Source organism: Copadichromis virginalis, linkage group LG7 (genome assembly GCF_057382275.1).
Source record: "Copadichromis virginalis isolate Kocher_CV1m ecotype Utaka linkage group LG7, C_Virginalis_male_GT1.1, whole genome shotgun sequence".
NCBI classification, from domain to species: domain Eukaryota; kingdom Metazoa; phylum Chordata; class Actinopteri; order Cichliformes; family Cichlidae; genus Copadichromis; species Copadichromis virginalis.
In genome coordinates, this window is record NC_140624.1 from 2,659,079 (window position 1) to 2,685,127 (window position 26,049).

The 26,049-nt window shown below is 41.9% G+C and overlaps 1 protein-coding gene across 1 annotated transcript in view; it reads left to right on the plus strand.

Annotated features, from left to right (window-relative positions):
• The window catches only part of cdh13 (cadherin 13, H-cadherin (heart)), a 436,452-nt gene that overhangs the window by 194,849 nt on the left and 215,554 nt on the right, over nt 1–26,049 (plus strand). The window contains exons 5-6 of the mRNA XM_085461175.1: nt 10,866–10,871; nt 11,359–11,511. Coding sequence (XP_085317301.1) covers nt 10,866–10,871; nt 11,359–11,511 — 159 coding nt within the window. The remainder of the gene's footprint in view (nt 1–10,865; nt 10,872–11,358; nt 11,512–26,049) is intronic.

A 26,049-nucleotide genomic window follows, 5' to 3' on the forward strand; every position in this document is an offset into this window, starting at 1 on the left:
GCCAGACATCTCCTTTTTTAACCAAAAAAAAACGTTGTTTCCAAAGTTTGCTCAAATGCAACTGTTACGTCCCCCCCACCATGGCGGAGGCGAAGGTAGGAAGGAGACAGCAACACTGGACAACCACAATCAATGAAGGAGGAAGACCACAGAACAGTTAAGTATCAGGCAGGATTTATTGGGTGCTTGCCTGGATAGTCAAACTTAACAACAGTAAAGAGGTGGGGGAGGAGGACTGGGCGGTTGATCCAAATCAAAGAAAGTAATAAAACAAAAAGAGGTCGGTAGCTTCCAGGGCCTAGCCTAACTGAAAGAAAAATGCAAAACAAAAGGCCTACCTAGCTACTCGATAAAAGTCAGTGAAAACATACAAGGGTGGCATCAACCGCATAACCTAGTGTGACTAACAGAGTAAAATCTACAACCAGTGTATAGGGTACCCCGGCTTACCTGTCCAGCCTCCCACCACACACAACATAAAGATGCCTGTTCGCAAATGTTTGTCAAAGCAGAAGCCAGCAGCCACCAGCTGGCCAGGGAGCGGCTCATTTGTAGTGTTCCTTGGAGTGTGATTGGCCAACTGAGCCCAGACCAGCCAATAGACACCTGCCAATCAACTTCGAACTGGCCAATCAGAGGAGGCCTGACGCCTGAAAGATAAACAGAACACAAAACAGAGCACAAAAGCAAAGCCACACCCCTTGGCACGTAACACCCCCACCCTTCAAAAACCAAACTCAGGGTTTGGTGACCTCTCTAAACAGCACGGGAGAGTGCGTCTGCTACAATGTTTTCTGAACCTTTTTTGTGATGGATTTTGAGGGTATAATTCTGAATAATCAGTGACCAACGCATAAGCCGCTGGTTGTGATTATACATCTTGGAGAGGAAAACTAAAGGGTTGTGATCTGTGAATACTTGGACTGACCTCTGACCTGACTCTGTATAGACTTCAAAATGTTGCAAGGCCCACAACAAAGCAAGGGTCTCCTTTTCAATGGTAGAATACCTGAGCTGGTGTTTGTCAAACTTCCGAGAGAAGTAACTCACAGGATGGTCAATGCCCTGGGTATCCTCCTGGAGAAGCACCGCTCCCGCCCCAACTGCGCTGGCATCTATTTCCAGTTTGAATGGTAAAGAGAAGTTAGGAGCAGACAAAACAGGGGTGCAACAAAGTAAGCCCTTAAGGCTTTCGAAAGCCTGCTGACAACTCCCAGACCAAATAAACGGCTTTGAGGGGCTGGTTAAATCAGTGAGAGGGGCAGCAACAGAAGAGAAATTTTTACAAAACCGTCGGTAATATCCTATCATCCCAAGGAACCGCCGCAGTTCTCTCCTGGTGGTTGGTTGGGGGAACTCCCTAATCGCAATGACTTTGGCATCTGCAGGGCGCACTTGCCCTAGACCAACTTGCTGGCCAAGGTAGAGGACACTGCCTCTAGCGAAATCACATTTGGCAAGGTTCAAAGTGAGAGACGCACTGTCTAGGCTAATGAAGACTTCTTTTAATGTAGCTATGTGGGTGGACCAGTCACTGCTATACACAACAATGTCATCTAAGTATGCTCGGCAGTTAGGGATGTTTCCCAACACTTTGTTAACCAGTCTCTGAAACGTTGCAGGGGCATTGCACATGCCAAAAGGCATAACCGTATACTGCAGGAAGTGGTCAGGGGTGACAAAAGCTGAAATCTCAGATGCTTGCTGTGTCAAAGGCACTTGCCAATACCCTTTTAACATATCGAGTTTAGTGATGTATTTTGCAGGCCCTATTTCATCAATGCAGTCATCGATAAGGGGTAAGGGATGTGCATCGGGTACAGTGACGGAGTTCACCTTTCGGAAGTCTGTACAGAATCTTGGGCTTCCATCTGACTTAGTGTCTAAGAGACATGGTGAACTCCAAGAGCTGGAGCTTGGCACTGCAAATCCATTCTGAAGAAGATACTCAACTTCCTGTTTTATGATTTCCCTCTTTGCAGGACTAACCCGATAAGCGCGCTGTTTGATTGGTGTAGGGTTAGTGAGCACCACATCATGTTTTATGACAGTGGTTTGAGACGGGATATCACTGAACAGAGATGGGAATCCCGATATGAGTGTTATAATATCATTGCTCTGTTCAGCAGGAAGGTGGGACAGGTATTGTGTTAGGGTTGACAATATCACAGAATTACCTAGTCGAGCACTTTGAGGCTCAGCACCTCGTAACACCAACCCATCTTCATCTGGAGTAATCTCCACCTTGGTCACCGAAGCCATCGGAGATGTAACCACTTGCTCTTGGACCACAGATGGCACAGCTGAAGGTTCACGAGAGTTGTACAGCTTCATCATGTTGACATGACACACCCGAGTGGGACGTCTGCGATCCGGGGTCTGAATAATGTAGTTAGTCTTGCTGAGTTTTCTCTCTACAACATAAGGACCAGAGAACCTAACGGAGAGAGAGGAGCCGGGCACCGGAAGGAGAAGGAGCACTCTGTCACCTGGCAGAAATGAACGGTCAACAGCCCGCTGATCAAAGTGTCTCTTCATTTTCGCTTGTGACGTGGCTAATACGTTCCTGGTTAAGGAATAAGCCCTCTTCAACCTGTCATTCAGTGTCTTGACGTACTCTGGAAGGCTTTTGGTGTTGTCAACCGGTGTAGCCAGCCTCTCTTTAAAAACCTTCAAAGGACCCCTCATCTCACGCCCAAACACAAGTTCACTGGGACTAAATCCCAGAGATTCTTGGGTTGCTTCCCGACAGGCAAATAAAACAAGTGGAACACTTTCATCCCAGTCCCGTTGGGAACTATAACAGTGTTTCCTTAACATAGACTTCAAAGTCTGATGAAACCTCTCTAGTGCCCCCTGACTTTCAGGATGGTAAGAACTCGAGGTTATGTGTTCAATGCCTAATGTTTTCAGGGCTTGGGCAAACATTCTAGACTTAAAGTTAGTACCTTGGTCTGTTTGCACAACCTTAGGCAGACCAAAGGTTGAAAAGAATCTCAACAGTGCTTTGACAACAATCTGAGCTGTTATTCTCCGTAGTGGGATTGCCTCGGGAAACCTGGTCGAAACGCACATGATCGTCAACAGAAACTGGTTTCCAGTTTTAGCTTTAGGTAGAGGCCCCACACAGTCAACAATCACTTTTTGAAATGGCTCCTCTACTACTGGGATAGGACAGAGAGGAGCGGGGGGGATTACTTGGTTTGGCTTGCCGGTCATTTGGCATACATGGCAAGTACGGCAGTATTGAACAACATCAGATTTCAGTCCGGGCCAGAAGAAATGTTTCAGAATTCTGGTGTATGTTTTATTAACCCCCAAATGTCCTGACCATGGGTGGTCATGTGCTAAGGACAGTACCTGGGTACGATAAGCAGTTGGTACCACCACCTGATATACTGCAGACCAGTCAGCGTCTTCCGAGACCTCACTTGTCCATCTGCGCATCAGAAGACCTTTGTCAGAGAAGTAAGCCAGCTTTTTCCCTTTGGCATCCTGTTGACTGAGAGTGGAGGAATGACACTTGGACAGGGTTACATCATTTTTCTGTGCAATAATGAACTCCTCTCGGGAGACTGGCAAATCCAGAACTGGTTGTGTTTTGTCAGCAGGTGGAACTGTGGCCTGAACCTTAGATCCAGAGGTAAAGTTAATCACATCACCAACGGGATCTGACCTCATGAAGGAATCGGCCAAGTCAGGACCATACTTTTTTGTCTGGGCCCTCGTAACTACACAAGCTGGAAAGATGGGAAGCTGGTCTTGGGCTGAGTCAGAATCCCGGCTCAGCTCGGGTCTGTCTAACACTTCAGGAATGGGTATGACCTTGCCTCCAGCAAGGTCATTACCTAGGATGAAGTCAATGCCTGGTATGGGCAACGCAGAACGAATAGCCACTTTAACAACTCCGCTGACTAATGAAGACTGAATGTGAATAGTGTGCAAAGGGGCAGATACAAATCCGAGTTCTACTCCCTGGACAATAACACTGGACTGGCAAAATGACTCCTCAGAAAACGGTAAGACGTTTTCTCTAATGATGGACTGAGAGGCCCCTGTATCTCTCAGTATTTTTACTGGTTGTTGATCATTTGGATTCCCAGTCAGCGAAACCACTCCCTCTAGAATGAATGGTTTGAAACAGGGGTCAGGGTGGTTAGTGTTTGGTTGAAATGCCCTCTCATTCTCTGTGGCTTTAATCAGTCCCACCCCTTTTGGTTGTGAGGATAGTTGCTGTTTACGCTTTAATGCCTGACATTCTGCAATGAGATGACCCCTCTTGTGGCAATAAAAGCATTCACGCTCACCGTGGGGAGGCGAGGGCCCCCTCATTGGCCTCACTGGCCTCGCAGCAGAGCAACTAGACTCAAGCCGTGCTGAGCGCATGGCTGTGGGCCTATCTGGATGGGAAACGGGTAAAAACATTCTTATGAGTTAGCACAAACTCATCGGCCAACACAGCTGCTTTGGACATTGACGTCACCTTCTGTTCATTTAAGAACATTATGAGCCTCTCAGGTAATGAATTTTTAAAATCCTCCAGTAGCATTAACTCACGCAGCGACTCATACTCATCCCCAACTCCGTTAGCGGCGCACCATTTATCAAAAAGAGCCCCTTTTTCATGTGCAAACTCCACATATGTTTGACTGCTAGACTTCTTATGGTTCCTAAATTTCTGCCTGTAGGCCTCAGGTACCAGTTCGTAGGCACGTACACCCCTTGGCACGTAACACAACTTTGCAAACTGTAGCTGTGCTGCAGTGTTCTTCTAGGAAACAAGAGGCTTTCTCCTGGTAAACAGCTTTTGAAACCAGCAACTCACTTTACTTTGGTCTTAACTCTACTCTCCTCCATAGCTGCTCGTCTCCTTACTGGTAGTGGGCGGCGTGTCTCTATTACCCCTGTCCTTGCTGATCTGCATTGGAACAATATAGCACCAAGCTACCTCATTGAGCTACTTAGATCATACACCCCTACTAGAGCATTAAGATCATCTTCCCGGTCACTCCTGGTACTGCTGAGATCTCGGCTGAAGACTAGAGGTGACCGCGCGTTTTCCTTGGCTGCACCCGATTTATGGAATAACCTCCCCATCGCTGTCCGCGAGTCTGATTCCATCCATTCCTTCAAATCGCAGTTAAAAACCCACTTATTTAGCCTCGCCTTTTCTACCAGTTAACGCTTGCTTGATAGTTAGCTTAATGCTTATTCTTATCTTCATTTTACATTTTTTTTGACTGTTTTATCCTCTACACTTAGCCTTCTTTTATGCTTTTATATGCAATTCTTTTGCCTTCGTGTGTTTTAATGCCATTCAAGCTGCTAGCACATTTTGGTACCTTGCCATAGCCCTCATCCTTCCCTGTTACTTCATCTTACCCTCTTGCATGTTAAGCACTTTGGTACACCACTGGTTTTTAAATGTGCTGTATAGATAAAGTTTGTTGTTGTTGTTGTTGTTCAGCTTTTTTTCTAGTCGTGTTCTGTAGTAAAGATTGACATCTAACATGCTGATCCAGGCTTATAATTTATTATGTTATTTTTTATTTGCAGTTTATCTGAGCGTTGGGGACTTTGGGGTAAATTTGTCACAGCATCCACTCCTGGGTAGATTGTGGCATTATGTTAACGCACAGTTGAATGCTCCAGAGCTGCAAACTTTCCAAAGTTCTGTTTTTACAGAGGTGCTCACACCTGCTCATGATTCATTAATAAAGTGCATTTGATTAAGATAAGATAACCTTTATTAGTCCCACACGTGGGAAATTAGCAGCAGCTTACTGCTACGTATGATTCCCACGGAAGCAGTAAGGCTGTACTCGGTATTTCAACTCCTGTTTCACATCACTAATCACAGGTATACAGCTACACACACCTATACAAGGTTTTATTCCTCATCCACCCGACATTTTGCATACGCTGGTTTTAACACACCAAAACCAATCATAAACTTACACACTCTGCTGTTGGTCTTATTGTTTTGCTGCTCATTTTTTCAACAAGCTGCTGTTTGGTGTTGCAGAGCAGCAGCACACCTCTTGTCATCTTCCTGCAGTATCACAAGCCCAGCAGTCTTTCATGTATGCTTGGGTGGTAATGAGATCTGATAGAAAGAGGTGAGATTCTCCCATCAGTCCTCCCACACACACACACACACACACACACACACACACACACACACACACACACACACACACACACACAGGGAGACAGACTCAGTGGAGACAAAGCCACTGGGAGCACATTTCTTCGCCAGCATGCGTGTACATCACAGAGAGTATGTGTCATGTGCACAGTAAATTATCACGCTGGGGCCCCACAGAGACATCGTCTAATCAGCCTAAACTTCTCCTGACACTTCAGCTACTCTCCAGCTGAAGTTATTGTGCCTTTATCAGTGATCTCTCCCTCTCCCACAGTCCCTACATCCGCCTCTCTCACTTACTCTCTCCTCATCCTGCCTCCCTCTACAACTGTTCTTGTTTTTCCCTCCACTCCCCCCCACGCCTATCAAAGTTTGATGCCAAGCCATCTGTGAATCCAACTAATGTTGCACCTCATTCTTTTTCACTTCTCTTCATCTGACCCAGTTTGTCACTCTCTGCAGGTGCTGGCTGTCACTGTGATTACAGACCAGAAATATCTCTGTCTTTAATGACAGCAGTGCCACCTGTTTGAGTGTGTGCAGCGCTGGGTTTTGTTTTCGCGTTCTGTCCTACGAAGACGACGTTTTACGCCGTTCTAATTTTTAATATTGACATTTTTTTAAAGAAAAAAAAAGAAAAACAAAAGCCAAGAGGAGATATTCTCAGCATGCGGCGCTTATTCATAAAAAGCTGCCTACTGCTAAGCTTTTTTAAAAATGTGGATGTTTCTTTATGTTTTAAAAAGAAGAAGCACAAGAGGAAATGGAAAAGGATGACTATATAAAGAAATATTGATGCTTAACAGAAGAGCTAGGATGGACATATTAGAGAGAGTAAGAACCGGGGGACCAAGGAGCCTTAGAGCGAGAGGGAGCAGAGGGAAAAGATGAAGCACGACATAGAGATAAATGACAGAGAGCTCTGGAGAGGCTATAAGCATTTCAGCTTCATCTGGTGCAGGCTTGTAACGCTGTAGTCTCATGTCCCATGCTCTTTCAAGTGGGAGTAGAAAGGCCTTCATTTTAGCTGCTGTCCCATTGAAGTGTATTCTCATTAAAGGCAGCCTCGTGGCATTTCTCTTATCACAGGCACCATACAGGGTGACCATTTAGGTCCTTGACACAGCGACAGTGTTGAGGCCCAGAGTGCTGACACTGGTGATGACCCTCGGCGTGCTTCTGTGGCATTTAGAAAGAACAGATTTATAGAAGTGATGGATTTCAAGATGTTTTGGTTTCCTTTGTTTTCTGAACATTTTTGTGTGATTTACTTTATTTATTTTTGATAAGTTTAAAAAAATACACAACGTGAGGTGTGAGCTACACTGATCCATAAGACGAGACAGGAAATGAATGATTCAAATGAAATCACACAGACACACACACACCTTATCTTTACTGTTTTCTAGTCGCTGTATACAAACTTGCCAAATATTCTCAATTCCTACAAATCTCTAATCACTCATTAATTTGGCCAATGAGGTCAGAAGTATCTAATTCTATATCCTTACCTTTTGGGGGTAATGATTTCTAGAGCTTTTAAAGTTGTCATGGTTTTGACAGCCTGGTTCTTCGGGTCACAATGTTTTGAACAGAACATTTGTGAATATGCAGTGTAACCCCATAATTCATAAGAAATATGAAGATGTAACATACCGTATTTTCCACACTATAAGGTGCACTTAAAATCCTTTAACCTTCTCAAAAATCGACAGTGGGCCTTACATATGAATTCTGGTTGTGCTTACTGACCCCGAACCAATATTATGTGCTACACAGCGCTCAAAAATCTGTCAAAAATGTTTTAGTACAACTTTAGTAAGCTATGAAGCCGCACCGCTTGATGGATTGTTGGAGCATTGCGGCTGTCGTACTCAGGAGCCTCGTGGATTAATCGATTCAATTCAATTTTATTTATACAGCGCCAAATCACAACAACAGTCGCCTCAAGGCGCCTTATATTGTACAGTAGATTGTACAATAATAGATACAGAGAAAACCCAACAATCATATGACCCCCTATGAGCAAGCACTTTGGCGACAGTGGGAAGGATAAACTCCCTTTTAACAGGAAGAAACCTCCGACACAACCAGGCTCAGGGAGGGGCGGGGCCATCTGCTGTGATTGGTTGGGGTGAGAGAAGGAAGACAGGATAAAGACATGCTGTGGAAGAGAGACAGAGGTTAATAACAAGTACGATTCAATGCAGCAGCCTAGGTCTATTGCAGCATAACTAAGGGAGGATTCAGGGTCACCTGGTCCAGCCCTAACTATATGCTTTAGCAAAAAGGAAAGTTTGAAGCCTAATCTTGAAAGTAGAGATAGTGTCTGTCTCCTGAATCCAAACTGGAAGCTGGTTCCACAGAAGAGGGGCCTGAAAACTGAAGGCTCTGCCTCCCATTCTACTTTTAAATACTCTAGGAACAACAAGTAGGCCTGCAGAGCGAGAGCGAAGCGCTCTAATAGGGTGATATGGTACTACAAGGTCATTAAGATAAGATGGGGCCTGATTATGAGGAGCAGGATTTTGAATTCTGGATTTAACAGGAAGCCAAAACAGGAGAAATCTGCTCTCTCTTTCTAGTCCCTGTCAGGACTCTTGCTGCAGCATTTTGGATTAGCTGAAGGCTTTTCAGGGAGTTTTTTGGACATCCTGATAATAATGAATTACAGTCGTCCAGCCTGGAAGTAATAAATGCATGAACTAGTTTTTCAGCGTCACTCTGAGACAGGATATTTCTAACTTTAGAGATGTTGCACAAATGGAAGAACGCAGTCTTACATATTTGTTTAATATGTGCATTGAAGGGCATGTCCTGGTCAAAAATGACTCCAAGGTTCCTCACAGCGTTACTGGAGGCCAAGGTAATGCCATCCAGAGTAAGAATCTGCTTAGATACCATATTTCTAAGATTTTCAGGGCCGAGTACAGTAACCTCAGTTTGATCTGAATTAAGAAGCAGAAAGTTAGCGGCCATCCAGGTCTTTATGTCTTTAAGACATTCCTGCAGTTTAACTAATTGGTGTGTGTTATCTGGCTTCATGGACAGATAGAGCTGGGTGTCATCTGCATAGCAGTGTAAATGTATGCTATGTCTTCTAATGATACTGCCTAAAGGAAGCATGTATAATGTAAACAGAATTGGTCCCAGCACTGAACCCTGTGGAACTCCATAATTAACCTCCGTGTGTGAAGAGGACTCTCCATTTACATGCACAAACTGGAGTCTATTAGATAGATATGATACAAACCACTGCAGCGCAGTACCTGTAATACCTACAGCATGTTCTAATCGCTCTAATATTCAATTCAATTCAATTCAATTTTATTTATACAGCGCCAAATCACAACAAAAGTCGCCTCAAGGCGCTTCATAGGATGAAACTCTTCAAGTAAACCATTCCTCTGCAGATGATCTGTTAGCTGTTTGACAACTACTCTTTCAAGGATGTTTGATATGAAAGGAAGGTTGGAGATTGGCCTATAATTAGCTAAGACAGCTGCGTCTAGAGATGCTTTTTGAGTAAAGGTTTAACTACAGCCAGCTTGAAGGCCTGTGGTACATAGCCGATCATTAGAGATAGTTTGATCATATTTAAGATCGAAGAATTAATTAATGGCAGGACTTCTTTGAGCAGTTTTGTAGGAATGGGGTCTAAAAGACACGTTGATGGTTTGGAGGAAGTAATTATTGAAGTTAACTCAGAAAGATCAACTGGAGAAAAAGAGTCTAACTTAACATCAATGGTACTAAGAGTAGTTGTAGATAATATTACATCTGTGGGATGATTATTGGTAATTTTTTCTCTAATGATTAACATTTTATTTGTGAAGAAGTTCATGAAGTCATTACTAGTTAATGTTAAAGGGATGGTTGGCTCAATAGAGCTCTGACTGTTTGTCAGCCTGGCTACAGAGCTGAAGAGAAACCTGGGGTTGTTCTTATTTTCTTCAATCAGTGATGAATAGTAAGATGTTCTGGGTCCTAAACTCCGTCAAGTTCAGGTCCCAAAGTCAAACGAACACTGCAGCATCACTGAGAGTTACAAACTGTCTAAATTCTTTCATCTTTAATAAAATGATCAGTGTGGCTGCTTTACCAGGTGTAACATCCAGGCATCCAGCAAAACAAAATTTATGAAGTTTAATAGAGTTAGAAGTTAGCAGGAAGTTAGCTCGCTAGCTTCCACCTAAAGATGATATAGCATGTTCTGACTGAGAGATTTCTGAAAAATTCAAAGGTACAGCTCTGCTGTCACTTCCAACATAAATGAAGACAGAAAACTAAACAGCAGTGACGTTTGTAGGGTTACTGAAGTTTGGCTAGCTGGTATATAATGATGTGCTACGTGATCGCTAGTTACACAGCTATGTTAGCATAAACACAGTGAAGCTGGAGGATGAACGCAAACTTTTTTCCACTCGATAAAAGCCTTATGGTCCGAAAAATATGCTAATTTATTCCTTTTTATTATATATTTTTTAATATATTATATTTTATTGTATTTATTCCTCATTTGATATATTGACGATGAAGGTGGTGTTTAGTTATAATAGTGTGTAATCCAGATAATCTCTCACTTTTTGCCCTTTCAGGAGCTTTAGTAACTGTTGCTAAATTTGTTACTAAAATGCTTTGTTCTGTCTGTTTTTCTTTTTCTGCACCGGCCTGTTCCTGTTCCTGGGGTACCCGCTCATGCTGCTGGCTATGACAGACTCATGTGAGTGCCTCTATCCAAAAAGCACCGGGGTCAGATCATTCCCGCCTCAGAAAAAAGAACCGTGAGCCAACTAGATTGGCAGAATTCCTGAAAAGCATCACTGCTTTGTTCACAGTGTTTAATTTAGCGTTTAGTTCAAAACCTTTTTCCTGTGACCTAAATTACAACAATGATAAAAGCAACAAAACATAACATTTTCACTTAATTATTAAGAAAAACTGTTTTTTATATGAATTATTGAACTGTTCCACTTATATCACTGGAATCTGATGATGCATGTGCAAGCAGTCGCAGCAGGCCTCCAGTGCTCAGGGAAATGATGTGAAATTTCTTGTTTCAGATGAGATGAATTTACCAACTGATGAAATTAAATCAAAGTCTGTTATAAAATTTTAATTGGTAGTTATCAGGGATTTGCATCACCATTGAAGCCTCTGTAAGCTTCTTTTACTAGAATGAATATGTGTGTGTGTCCATATGTCTGCAGCTGATTTCAACGGGGGAGCCAAGGGAACAAATATTCCGAATGACAGGCCCCGGTGCTGACCAGGATCCCAAAGGTCTCTTCACCATTGACATGAATTCAGGAGCCGTGTCAGTCAGCCGCTCAGTGGACCGTGAGGCCACAGACTCCTACCAGGTCAGCATGTGTTTGAGCCGTGTTCAGATCTGGTGGTTATCACTTTTTCATTGTTTCACTGATTCACAGACTCCTCCACACATTAACTGTCACTTTCTTTATTTCTCTTTTGTTCTCAAGTTATTAATACGTTTCAATAGTTCAAATAGAATAGAATAGAATAGAATAGAATTCAACTTTATTGTCATTGCACATGCACAGGTACAGGGCAACGAAATGCAGTTTGCATCCATCCAGAAGTGCTTTAGTGATATAGATATATTACAATATATATTAGCAATAATATAGATATGTGAGTATATTACAGAAATGGGTCTATTATGGTATGTTATAATGTACACGGTATGAAGTATGTTGTGAATATTCTATAACTATAAGTATGTACAAGCTATGTACAGGCTATAAATATGAAAAACTATACAGAATATGAAATAAATAACTTTACAGAATCTGAGATATACAGTTATACAGAAATGGGAACTATGCAAGTTGTAAACAGTTGTAGGGTTAAAAATTATCGAATGTACAGAATGATTATTTACACAGAGCTATACAGTAGTGCAGTTAAGATAAGTGAGATATAATTCCTACAGAGGCTATATAAAGCGCTAAATAAAGGTTTCTTTAGTGTCAGACTGACACCTGGAAACATACAAAAATAAAAAAATATCAGAATAATTATTATTGGTGTTGGTGGTATTTGGATGGTCTTTGTATTCAGGCAGTTCGTGCCATCAGTCAGAAGTTTGAAGTTTCTTTTATGTTAAAAGAACATTAGAGTCTGTTTGAGGTGTCCACTAGTGTTTCTGCCCTGGGGGGTTTCAGCCTAACGAAAGCCATCTCCCTTAGAAAGGAAAAGAAGACACTGGCAGAGAAGCTCTGCGTTTTAAGTCAATTGATCTTATCCTGTTTTCTGAAATCAGGCATAAGTGAGGGTGTTCAACTGGGTGCAAGCTGTTGATAAGCTAACTGGAGTTTTTGAAAAGCCAGAAATAATTCACTCTGTAAATACCAACAGATAGGGAGGGGGGCGAGCAGGACAATTAGAAACCCTGATGAAAAATCACATGCAAGCTGACATGCACCATTTTTTTTCTTTTGCACTGCTCAGTTATGCGTGTAGTGTAGTAGTCATTCTGTACATATGATAATTTTTAATCCTACAACTGTTTATAACTTGCATAGCTCACATTTCTGTATAGTTTTTTTTTAAATTTCATATTTATATCCTGTACATAGCCTGTACTCACTACAGCCTGTACATACTTATAGTTATAGAATATTCATAACATACTTCATACCGTGTACATTATAACATACCATAATAGACCCATTTCTGTAATATACTCACATATCTATACTATTGCTAATATGTATTGTAATATATCTATATCACTAAAGCACTTCTGGATGGATGCAAACTGCATTTCGTTGCCCTGTACTTGTGCATGTGCAATGACAATAAAGTTGAATTCTATTCTATTCTATTCTATTCTAGTAGGCAGTAAAACACAGTGGCTGCAATCTGCTTACTGACAAGAGCATCCAGTGATTTAGCTTCCCTACAACTGTCTCCTTAAAAACATGTATATGAAATATCAGTTTCTGTATTTCGTGTATAAATGATTCCAAATAAATGATTGCAAGTATATATAGCAGATTTTCACACGTATAGTTTATTTGCTCTGAATCACACAGAGGAAAAACACCAAATGAACAAAAATGCTTTGCTACAAACAACACAAGAATGTCCAGTCCACATATGTGTCTGCGGCCGATCAACAGTACAGGAAGAAGATGCTGTCATCCTGACTTTAGCAGAGCATGGCTAGCTGCTGACTTGTACAGACTGCTTCACATATATAGCACCTTGCTGCATCCCAGAATCCAAAGTATCCGTGGCTACAGGAAGGTTTTTAGCTCAACCTTGTAAGATACAACTGCTAGTTGGTTCTGCACTGGTTTGATGCACCAGAAGCAACGTGGGATATTTAGCATGCAGATTAGCAGCCAGGAATCAAACCACCAACATTTTCTCCTGAGCCACCTCAGTGCGACTCCTGTGTTCACATCTGCACAAGCGAATCACACCAAGGAGGGAAAATGGACCAGAGTTTGATTTAAATCGCCGTAAGACTTTATGAGACTTGTGTTTTTGGCGTTTGCTAGCTGTAAAGATTTGAGACTTTTTCTGTGATACGTGTGCTCATCCATTCTTTCTGCTTTCAACACATTCATTTCAAGAACTGGCTGCTTGCTTGTTACTTACTATATTTTACCGCTTTGGCAAGTGCTGCTGTGTCAAAATAATCAATGTTATTGACTCTGCTTGTTAGTGGTGACATTAGTGCTGGCCGGGTTGAATTGTATTTTCAGTTTGGCTTCGAAAGATGATCCAAACAAAATAAAGATGATGATATCAGTTTTTATATTTATATGAGATTACTTTTCTGTCTCATTTGTTGTCATTATCAAACTCTTGCTTGTGCCCTGGAGTAGACTGGGATCTGCCCAGGGTGTACGGCATCCCTCACCCTATGACAGCGAGGATAGCCTCCAGCCCGTCCCTGAGAACTCTTCTTTTTTCGTATAAATCCTCCACAACCCCGTCTTTCATGTTTTCCCATATTATATTCACACTTTACTTGAGCCTTGGCCAACATGCCACAAAGTCAACAAGTTGTAACACGGTTTCCGTAGGCGACCGTGTGGAAGGAGAAGTTTGCACGTAGCCGTCTCTGTTTCCAGAATTTCCGAGGGACTCTCACCCAGTCTGCTTTTGGCACTGTGACAGGGGTGTCAGTCAGCTGCCAGCTTTGGCGCTGCACTGCTCCCTGTGGCTTCCTTGCAGGTCTCTAAAGACACACAAATCTGCTGCTGCCTGGGCCTTTGTTACCCCTGTCTGTCCCTGCGCACATCCCACAGGGACCTTCAGTTACCTTCACTGCAAGGGTTTTATGGTTAAAAAGCTCTTTGTCTGGGTGCAACTGTCAAGTGGACGACCCTGCATGTTTTATTTTTATTTGCATTATTCTGATGCGAATGTTTAAAAGAGGAAAAGCAGCACAACATCTGTCTTTGAACGGGGATTTTAAGCCCACTTTCACCAGCTTAGACAAACTGACATCATTTTAAACATTAGTGTTGTTTTTTGTGCTTGAATGAAAATCCATTGCAGTCCAGAATCCATGGACATCACCAAATGCTGTGTTTTCTCTCTGGAAACATTGTGCCACCTTTCTTTGTTTGTGCGTCTTCGGGTTTTTCTTCAGGTGCCTGATCCAGCCACTGAGAAACTCTTTTGCACTGAGCTTTGAGTCCTTATCTCTTTTCATTGTGACACTCAGTCTGATCAGTTTCGTAGCGTTTGGCAGAATCTGAGCGTGTAGCCCTTTACACTCAGCAGTGGCCCGGTTCCACTGACAGACTTAGAGTCCATGCCTATTCCACAACATTTCCTCCACCATGTTTGACAGGTTTTTCTCCTTCTCTATACTTTTCATTATTTAAATCTTGGTTTCGTGTCTTTCAGATGTTCTTGAGTGTAACCAGTGGTTTGTGCCTGCATGCATCTGTTATTGACAGTCATGCTGATGCCTTGTTGTTGTAGACTGTGACGACGATGCAGCTTCCTCCTTGGGAATGTTTGAGACTCGATGTTATGAAGTTGTTTTCAGGGAAATCGTTCGACCATCAAGCCTTTCAGGTGTTCTGGTGTTGCTGAGGTATCTGCTCTATTTATGCATTTAGGAACATACCAGATTGTTAGCTTTACCACTCCACATGGTTTCCACTGTAATTGAGCGCTGTGAATAAATATGTGTCGGTGAATGCAATACTTTTTTTTTAAATAGTAGTGGTGGTGTACAGAGGCAAAATGACCAAATATGTGTTACTGTACAAAAACCCACAAAGCAGCAGCTTTAAAACAACCTCTCTTAACTTACAGTTTTTGATTTAATAGCTCAGTGAAATAAAGTTTTTGGGTCCAACAAAAGTTTGTACGTTAAACTCTGTGGAAGACGACAGAAACTGTGTTGAAAAGAAGAAGCAGAGCAGCGAATAAATATCCAGGGACATTTTCCATTAAAAGAAAATGGTATCGTATTCAGTATGGAGACGCTCAGCAGAGACACGTGATGGCACGGTGACTAATGTGAAGGACTCAGATGAGACGGTAACAGAAAGTATGGAAAATGGGAAGGCCTTACATTTTCATGAATAATAATGATGTATTTTTTAAAAGTATGAAGATGTGGAGTCAGCACCACATTCAAACACTGTTTAATAATTAGTGTCGCTTTTTAATAGAGGAGCTGAAGTTAACTGTGGACAGTATTCACACGCTATTAGAAAATCTGATTTATTAAGCAGGAAACTGTGATCTTAGTGTTATTAAGAAAGTGTTTTTCCAAAAGCAGCTGACTGATCCTTGAGTGATTTTCTTGCCTCACGTAGATGCTGCTTCTTCATGACTTTATAAAGCAGCTTTAAAGGTAAATCTTTGAGGTTATTTAATAGAAAAAATGATGCTGTACGTATTATTGATTAGTGTGGGATGGTTTCTTCTAGAAAATTGATTCATTCTTCTAAACGTAAAATTAAAAATACACTGGTTGTTGTTACCCTGCCATCTTGAAACCAGTGGCTGAGATGGACATCGTTGCTCTGCATATCTGTGTTTATGTTTTTGGCTATAGTAACACTTACAAGTTACTTTTAATTTAAAGATCACTAATAGCTCTTTCAAATGACATACGTGATTTGCCCACGCACATTTTCCTCATCATCTTTCTCATCGTGTCCTCATCCTCTGCACTGCTCTCTAAGCTAACATTACACCAGTTAATGATTAAACGTCTTAAAAATCAAACTTTCCCTCTGACGAGCAGTTTGATTACATTCTCACATCGTATAAGTTTCATTGCAAAGTGTCCAAGTCCGACAAAGTTAGATCTGCTTCAAAGAAAGTTTCACTGACGCCAGCGAACAACAGCGCTCACAGATGGAAAGGAGCAGGATTCCCTCAGCTCACCTCATTATCACTCCACCGACTCCATCGACTCCATCAAGCTCCTTGCACAAAGCTGAGGTAAACGGCAGCCTGCAGGCGCTACAGGTGACAGAGTTGAGTGTCTTGTTTAGTTGTTTATGCAATTGAATTGGGAGGTGCAAGAAAACAGAGATCATGTGACTGTAATCTATAATCTACAGACATGTAGGGCTGAGACTTAACGTGCTGTACCATCATCAAGTCATGGCTTTGGTTTATAGACCTCTGTAGTCACCTCTGGTTTCAGGCGTCCACACCTAGAAGAAGTCCCAACAGTAGTACTTTGTTGTGTTGTGTTATTTTTTATTTTGTTTCGGTCAGAAATTGTTACATTTGGGAACGAAGTCGAAGTGCTGGAGTGTGCACACCTATCTTTAGTTATCGGCAAAGCAAAATAAAACAAAATGATAAAAAGCAGCTATTCAAAAATCCCATTCCTGTGCAGCTCATTAAAAGGAGGAAACTTGTTTTTGTCTGTTTTAAATACTTTTACAGATAGTTTTAAGTTTTCTTTCTAGAACTGCAGTTCTTGGCGCTTCATTCGGTTCAGAGGTTTCTGCTTGGTTAATTTGCAGACCCTTAGAGTCAGAGAGCTCTTACCCACAGAGCAGATTAAGGACGGCTTTAACCACTCCAACTACATTAGGTGTGGTTAAAGCCATCCTAACAGTATGTACCTGACTGCTGACCCAAAATGAATATTTTCCAACCTACCAAACGCTACCTTTGCATTCACAGTGTCATAATATGGTCAAACATCTAATTGGAAACGTCCGTCAATGGTTTAATATCTTAGTGATAATAAAAACCTGATCCAGTCTAATATGTCATTATTTCAAATTCTAGAAGTGAAAAAGCCTCTAATATAAATTCTGCCTTTCATTGCATCTGGGTCATCTCTAATGATTGTTATTTCCAGCTTGATAATTGTTATAGCTGAAGCCAAGACTGAGTCAGGCTGGGCATCAGCACACGCGCCTGAGCACACACATTTCCTCTTCCTGTTGTTTTTCCAGCCAAGCCTACATCATAACTTGCTTTCATTTATTTTGTTGTAATGAGGAGATTTTAAAACAAGTACATTTGTACAGTACAAGAGTCTGCTATTAAATTCAGTCTGGTTTTATTATCACTTGTCCAGTGCTGAAGACTTTTGTAGTCCCCGCTGGCTGTCACAGTCTCTCCTAGTCACATTCATTAAGGGTGTCGCCTTTCCCATTGTAGCTAATGGCTTCATGGGAATGAAACATGAAATATTCAGCGGTAGATTAAAATCACGATTTCTCCAAATACATTTTATAGGCAAAGTAAAGCGAACAAATGGAAGCCATTTCATATGTAAAATGAATCTATATATTATATCTGCTGTTTTTAATATGTTGGAATTAATCTGGCTTCACATGATTCACGTGATTAATTTTATTTGAAAGGGGTTGCTAGCCTGGAGTTACAACTACAGGACTAACACTTTACCTTTCAGTGCTTTGGATTAGTATACAAGCATATTTCTTATTATGTGTACCCAAACAGAACGACGGGGAGTAATATGATGGCCATATTAAACACCTGAACTAGATCTGAACTGAAAGTGTCAAATATAAGTTACTTTTAATTTAGAAATCCCAAATAACCTTTGCAAACTATACACATATATAGCCCTGTGCAAAGGTTTAGGCAGGTGAGGGGAAAATGCTGTAAACACAGAAAGCTTTCATGAATGGAAGTGTTAATCGTTTATTATCATCAATCAACAATGCAGAGGAGGAGCAAAGGAGAATCTAAATCACATCAATGTTTGGTGCGACCACTCTTTGCCTTCTTCTAGACAGTTTTTGAAGGAGCTCGGCTGGTAGGTCGTTCCAAACATCTTGGAGAACTAAGCACAGATCTTCTGTGGATGTCGGCTTGCTCACATCCTTCTGTCTCTGATCCCAGACACACGATGATGTTGAGATCAGGGCTCTGTGGGGGTCGTACCATCACTTCCAGGACTTCTTGTTCTTCTTCATGCTGAGGATAGCACTTAATGACGTTGGCTGTGTGTTTGGGTCGTTGTCCTGCTGCAGAATACATTTGGGGCCAATAACCAATCGTTTATATTTCTGAAAGCTCTCTTTGTTTACAGCATTTTTTCCACACCTACCTAAAACTTTTGCACAGTACTGTATATGTTCTGCTTCCACCAAGTGGCAAAAAAAATCTATAATTTCAAAGGTAAATCAGCCGTTTTGATTGTTTGTTTGTTAGTTTTTGAAGTGATATTTAGGCTAAAGCTGTTCTCCATCAATAGACATGATGAAGCTCCATTCAGCTACGTCTGGAAAGTGGTTGATTTTCTCTCCTCAGAGTAAATCTCCTCATATACATGACTTTTTATCTCAATCTCATGTCTCTGCAGCTTATTGCTGTTCAATACATGTCCTCTGGTAAACTATCCAGTATATATGAGGTGTGAACTGTTATTTAACCATCATTGTTAGCAATATAAGGAATACAATCAATGTTTTGTTGTACAGACATCCAGGGTTGTATTGAACACACCTCATGCTTCAGCTTCCTTCTCCCAGTCTCCTTTCTATTTGGCTGTATAATGATCATTGATTACTTTGGGAAAAAATGCTGTACCCACCCACAAGGTCACAGTATATCAAAAAAGTATTGCCACAGGCTTTGAGAAAAATAAAATCGATGAAGTTGACTGGCACAGTGTCTAAATGCAGTGGTCAGTGTTTTGGATGCTTTATCTTGGGAATTTATGGATGCAGCCACTGTTGCAAGCAAAAGTCCAAACTAAGCAAAACTTGATGAAGACGTTTAAGGAAAGTAGAGTCTAACTTCAGCATAACGACGGCAAGAGGTCAGCGCAAAGCAAATGGAAAGTGGGAATTCTAAGTAGGCTGTTACAGCAGGCGCACAGCCGAGCAAGGCAAGCAAACAAACCCCTGACAAAGTAAAATATTTGCTGTGAAAGAACAAACAGACGCAGTGATCAGCTGGGGCACATGTTCACAAGGATTTAATGTCAAACATTATTTTCTTATTAAGCTCAATTAGGGTGAAAATGAATGTTAATGAGATGGAAAACAGAGCGGATGGGAGAGAGGGAGGAGTGCGAGGCTTATCGCTGCAATTATGACAAGCTTGGGTCGGGTTGATAGCGGCGAGTAAGAGCTCTAATTGGCTTAGAACAGAGGAAGGAGAGAACGTGAAGAGATAAATAACAGTCTTGTTTACACCGGTGGAAGGATGACCCACAGTAATACAGGTCATTGCAACAATAAGTGTGCCGAGTCTTTTCTTCGTGCTTACCTTGGAGAAGCTGAAATTTAAAGTACGAAAAGAAAGTAGTGCTGCACACATTTATTTATGTAAAAGTTTAGTGGCGTTCGCTGCACAACGTCGGTTCTAATTGTTTAAAAAACAACAACAACAACCTTTATTTATAGAGCACATTAAAAGCCTAGGCATACCAAAGTGCTTTACAGAAAAACAATAAAATAATACAGTTAAGAGCATTAATATCAAATATAATAAGAACAGCAGACAATGTTCACAGTAGAAAGCCACTAATAAAATGGACTGCAGCACATAGATTATAGCAGACCCAGTGCCGCATGATAGAGAACACCAAGAATGAAGGAATAGTAAAAAGTTAATGCAATAGGTCGCAGTTAACAGTCAGCATTTAACGGGTAGAAAAGGCAAGTTCAAAAAGATAAGTTTTAAGGCGTGCTTTAAAAGAAAAAATAGAATCAGACTCCCGAATGCCAATCGGGAGGCTGTTCCATAACTCAGGTGCAGCAAAGGCAAACGATCGATCGCCTCTAGATTTCAACCGAGATCTAGGCTGAACTAACAATAACTGCGAGGATGACCTTAAAGCCCTGGCAGGGACATAAGGGTTTAAAAGTTCCTTAAGATAGGTTGGTGCAGTATTATTGATAATTTTAAAAGTAAGCAGCAAAATTTTAAATTGAATACGGTATTTGATAGGCAGCCAATGCAGCTCAGCAAGAACCGGAGTAATATGGTCAAACTTCTTGGTTTTAGTTAGAATACGTGCCGCAGCATTCTGAACTGTCTGTAATCTATGTAGAAGGGTAGCATGGAGACCAGAATAGAGTGAGTTACAGTAATCTAGTCTTGACGTTACAAAAGCATGAATGAGCTTTTCTAAGTCATTATACGGGATATAGTGTCTGGCCCTGGAGATGAGACGAAGCTGATAAAAACTAGATCTGACAACAGCAGACACCTGTTTATCAAGTTTAAAGGAGCTGTCAAACAAGACACCCAGATTCCTGACAGTATCAGAGAAAGAACTAGTAAGAAAGCCAAAGGCATCTTGAAGTTTGGCGCGAAGGGCATTACTGCCAAAAATCATGATTTCAGTCTTTTTTTCATTGAGAATAAGAGTATTTGCCAACAGCCATTTCTTGACCTCACTCATGCACTCACGAAAGTTATTTAAAGATAAAGCGAGATCATCATGTAACTCAAAATAAATCTGGATGTCATCTGCATAATAGTGAAAAGCAATGTGGTATTTCTCAAAGATAGCGCTTAAAGGAAGCATATACAGTGAGAAAAGGGTCGGGCCTAACACAGAACCCTGGGGGACACCACAGCAAACAGGTACAGGGGAAGAGGAAGATGAGGCCAGATGTACCGAAGAAAGCCGATTGGAGAGGTAAGATTTGAACCAGTCCAAGGCAGTGCCCTTAATTCCAACAGAGTGCTCTAATCTTGCGACTAGGATGTTATGGTCAACCATATCAAATGCAGATGAAAGATCCAATAGAACTAAAACAGAAGGACGACCATTATCAGCCATAAGTAAAAGATCATTAAAAACACGAAGCAGCGCTGATTCAGTGCTATGATGTTGTTTAAAGGCTGATTGGAATTTATCATTTATATTATTCTCGTCCAGGTAGGTCTGCAGTTGAAGTAGAACCACCTTCTCAAGGATTTTAGCCAAGAAAGGAAGCTTGGAAATCGGTCTATAGTTGGCAAAATCACTATGATCCAGGTTATTTTTCTTTAAAACGGGTTGAATAAAAGCATGTTTAAGAACTGAAGGTACATAACCAGAAAGCAAGGAGAGGTTCAATATAGACAATAGACAGGGTCCAATTACATTAAAACAATCCTTGACTATACGAGATGGAAGAACATCATGTACACAATTAGTATTGTTTAGTTTCTCAGTTATACGCTTCAGAGTGGGAAGTGAAATTAATTCAAATCGATGTAAGGCAGCAGAACAGTCAGGATTAGACATACTGTCAGCCACCAAAGGAAGCGTAGATCTAAGAGATAAAACTTTATCTAGAAAGTAGTTTGAAAATTTTTCACAGAGACCTGGGGAGCACGAGAGTGGCATAGAGGGACGAGGATTCACCACTGAGTTAAAAATTTTAAATAGGATGCGAGGATTGTCACCATTAGAAGTAATAATCTTAGTGAAGAAGGCTGCTTTAGCCATTCTGGCAGCAGATTGGAATTTCGAGCGGCTAATACGTAAAATGTCATATGATGACTGGAGTCTATCATTCCTCCACCTCCTCTCATCGCGCCTGCACAAACGCCGTAGAACACGGACAGAGTCGTTTAACCAGCATTGCGAGTAGGTTCTGGGGCGTTTGTGTTTGATAGGTGCAATAGTGTTAAGAATCGAGGAACATGTAGTTAAAAAAGTATTGATAAAATTCTCAAGTGTGTGTGGGATAAAGCAGTCCGACATATTAAATGAAGAATTAACAAAAGATGTAGAGAAGTTGACCACAGTATCGGCGTTAATAGTCCGAGTAGGATGGAGAGGAACCTCCAAGTAGGGGTCAGTGATACCCAGGTCAACGTCAAAGATGACCGGGGAATGATCAGAGAGTCCAGTGTTTCTAATTTCCTTAATGCATATATCCACGTTAAATGAAAAAACCAGATCAAGGGTGTGACCCTTAACATGAGTAGGTTCATTTACCCACTGGGTAAGATTAAAAGAGTCAGTCAGTGCAGAAAAATCTTTAGACAGGTGGTCATCCATACAACAAACATGGATATTGAAGTCACCAGAAATAACTACAGAATCATATTTAAAAAGAATAGAACCCAAAAAATCAGCAAATTCAGAAATGAACATCTTATGATATTTAGGCGGACGATAAGCCACAACACACAGAGTAGTTCGAGGGCCAGTCAATTCCAATAGCTGAGCTTCAAAGCTAGAATAGGTTGGGGAGGGTAGCAGCCGTGCCTCAAGTTTATTTCTAAAAACCGAGGCTAAGCCACCACCTCTACCAGTAAGCCTCGGTAAGCTAAAAAAGGCACAGTCAGAAGGGAGAAGTTCAGAGAAGGGGATGAACTCACCCGGAGAGGTCCATGTCTCAGTCAAAAATAAAACATCCAGACCCGAGGAGAGAAAAAAATCATTTAAGAGGAAGGCCTTATTAGAAAGAGACCTAACATTAAATAAGGCCATCCGAGTCCGAGGAGTCCTGTCCTTAGTAGTAGCTCGTTTGAGGGTACTGAGGTTGTTTTGTTGAACGCCACGGCCAGGCAGTGATATCCAAGAACGAGCAGAGTGGAAGGCCACTGGGCAGGCAGGATAGGACTGAGGGCCAACGGGACATATCCAGCGGTGGTTGAGCAGTTTAGCCGCAAAGCGGCTACCAAGATGGTGGATGAAACGAGAAAATTCACAGCTAGTAGGGGGGTAATCCGTAGCCATGGCTCTGATATAAGCCTTGAAGCGGACACGGACACCACTCCTTCTACCCCGTCTCCTGGGGCGTATCCTGCGGGGCATGTGAAGAGGTAAATCGGTCAGATGAGTGGGAGAGACGGGCATCAGGGGAATGGCATCACCCGCGGTCCCAAGACAGTTCGGTCGTTGAGAACAGGAGAAACGAAGATTCAGGAGCGTGTTTCTATCATAGGTTATTAGCGTACAATCACCTAGAGAACAAAGTGCCAAAGATAAAGACACAAGGAGTACAACGCCGAGGCGCAGACGGAGTCGAAGACGGCCAGCCATGCACACCGGCGCCATCTTGGAAAGTGCACAAATAAAAAAATGCTAATAACTTGTTGGCTGGATGTTTGCCTCAGAACTCCAACCTGTGTCGTGATGTAGAAAGGGGTATGCTCCTGACAGCACATATAATGCCACCACATTTTGCTCCTTATATTGGGTCTGTCAAGGCAGCGAACACAGTGACAAAGGGGGGCTTACTGAGAAGAAGCTGTATGGATCCATCTCAACTCTAGAATGGCTGAGATTTGAGGTGACAGCTAATTTGAAATTTAGATTTAGAAATATCTCAGCTTTCAAGAGCTCTACAAAGCTGTCTCAAAACAGTTTTGTGGAATTGTCAACAGGTATAAATCAAGCTAAGTGTTTCCCCCCATATTTACTCATAATTTCACAGATAAGACGTCTGTGAATCATTTTACTTTACTGTAAATCACTTTTAACTTTTTGTCTTGCTTTTCTGTCAGGATGGGTCTGCAACCCAGCATTTTCAGTATATTTTGTATTTTTGATTTCTTATGTTATATTGAAATATGTGAAGTTCTGCTATTATTATTAGTTTGTCTTGGTTGAGTTTTAGTCTAGTTTATGTTTCTTCTGTCTCCTGAGTCTTTTCCTGTCCTCCATGTTCTACTTTCAGTCACGCCAGTGCTTTAGTCTCTCCGTAGCTGTGTCCCAAAACGTCGGCTGCATCCTTCGGAGGCTGCATTTGAAGGCCGATTACGTCACAGCCAGGCGACAAAGGCTGTCCCAATTCGTCGACTCCTTCAAATGCGGCCGACAAATACGTCCTTCATTTCCCCGAATTTGAAGGATGGGTCGGGTGTGTCCTTCGTGGCACACCATATCCCAGAATTCATAGCGCGGCCCAGCCAAATTTCAGCTGCCAACAATGGCGGCTGCTACTAAGTTTTAATATTACTCTTATTAATCTTTCTGGGCCACAAAATAAACTTTTAACATATTTTCAGGTGAGAAAGTAGCCGTGTAAACTTCAAATATCTGCTCAGTTTATCAAGACATCGCATATTTGCAAAAGTGCGCTGACGTTTTTGGAGACGTCTGTTACCCACTAGCTCGATAGCTAGCCGGGGGTTCAATGGTCACTCCAGCCGGCGAGAGCAGCGGACTCCCGGCTTCGTCGTTTTCAGACCCCCGCTTTTTCGCTACTCAGGTTAAACATGATATAAGTCACTCGGATAACTTAAAAATGTTATTGTTTGGCTTTTTCTGTGTTTTATTTGTTCCGGAGTAAATCAGTTTGGCTGAGATCAAAATTATTAGATTATTAGATTAAATAAAACTTTATTAATCCATCAGGTGGGTTCCTCTGGGATTTTCACACAGCTGAATAAACGTCAAACAGAAAACTGATTAAACAGAAGTGTGAGACGGTCGAGAATTTACGCCAGTGTCCCGTTATATTTTAGACAGCACGGAGGAGACGGCCGAGTTTATTAAACTGCACTGAGACAGCGGTGACGCTAATCTGAAGGCTAGACCGTCCCATTTCACAGCCTCGCACTTCCGGCCTTCTCGGTCTTCGGAGGACCCGGCCTTCGCGGTCTACGTGGGCCGGGTCCTCCGAAGGATGCAGCCGACGTTTTGGGACACAGCTCCTGTGTTCCATGTCTGCTCAGAGATTTAATGTCTGCGTGCTCCATGTTCTAATGGTCAAGCCTACGCTCCATTACGTTTCCTGTTTTCTTTTGAAAGTCTTGTTTCCATGTTCGGTGTGTTAAGTTTTGCTTCCCCTGTGGCGTCATGTTCATTCATGGCAGCTGTGTTTCCCCAGGTTTTTCCTCGTCTACTCTTCTTTGTATTTACGTCCTCTATCTTCCTCTGTTTGTCTGGCTACAAGTTTCTATGAGTCTCGACTCAGATTTTACTCTTAAGCTTCAGGTTCTGTTTATGTCATGTCAGTTTTCATGTTTTAGTTTTTCCCAGTTTAGGTTTCAGGTTAGTTGTTAGTTGTTCTCCAGTTTGCCATCAACCTAATAAACAGCTCGCTTAGTTTCCTCTCTCCCGTGTCTGCTTTTGGGTCCACACATTTTCTTCGTTTAGTGTTAGTTCACTTTGCAAACTATTCTAAACTGTGTGTACAGTGTTGATAAACTTTTCAGATTTTACAGTAGGTCCATTTCAATAAGGAGAGCTCATTAGAAGGAACCAAACATGATTTACTGATATGCAGAATTTAATAAATCCAGTGGCCCTTCACAGCAGAACAGAATCACTGCGGCCATGGGAACTAGGGAAGGACCCCGGCATCTAGACGCTGGTAGTGGAGATAAAGATGGAGGCTTGGATGAAGCCTGAGTAACATGGGAGACGCAGAGATGTGGAGGAGGTGGGTTGCATGAAGGACAGGTGAGATTTCTAGTACACAGAGTGGAGGCTGATTGGCCTGAAGAAGACTAAACCAGTGATGTCCCAGTGGGTTTGGCACCGT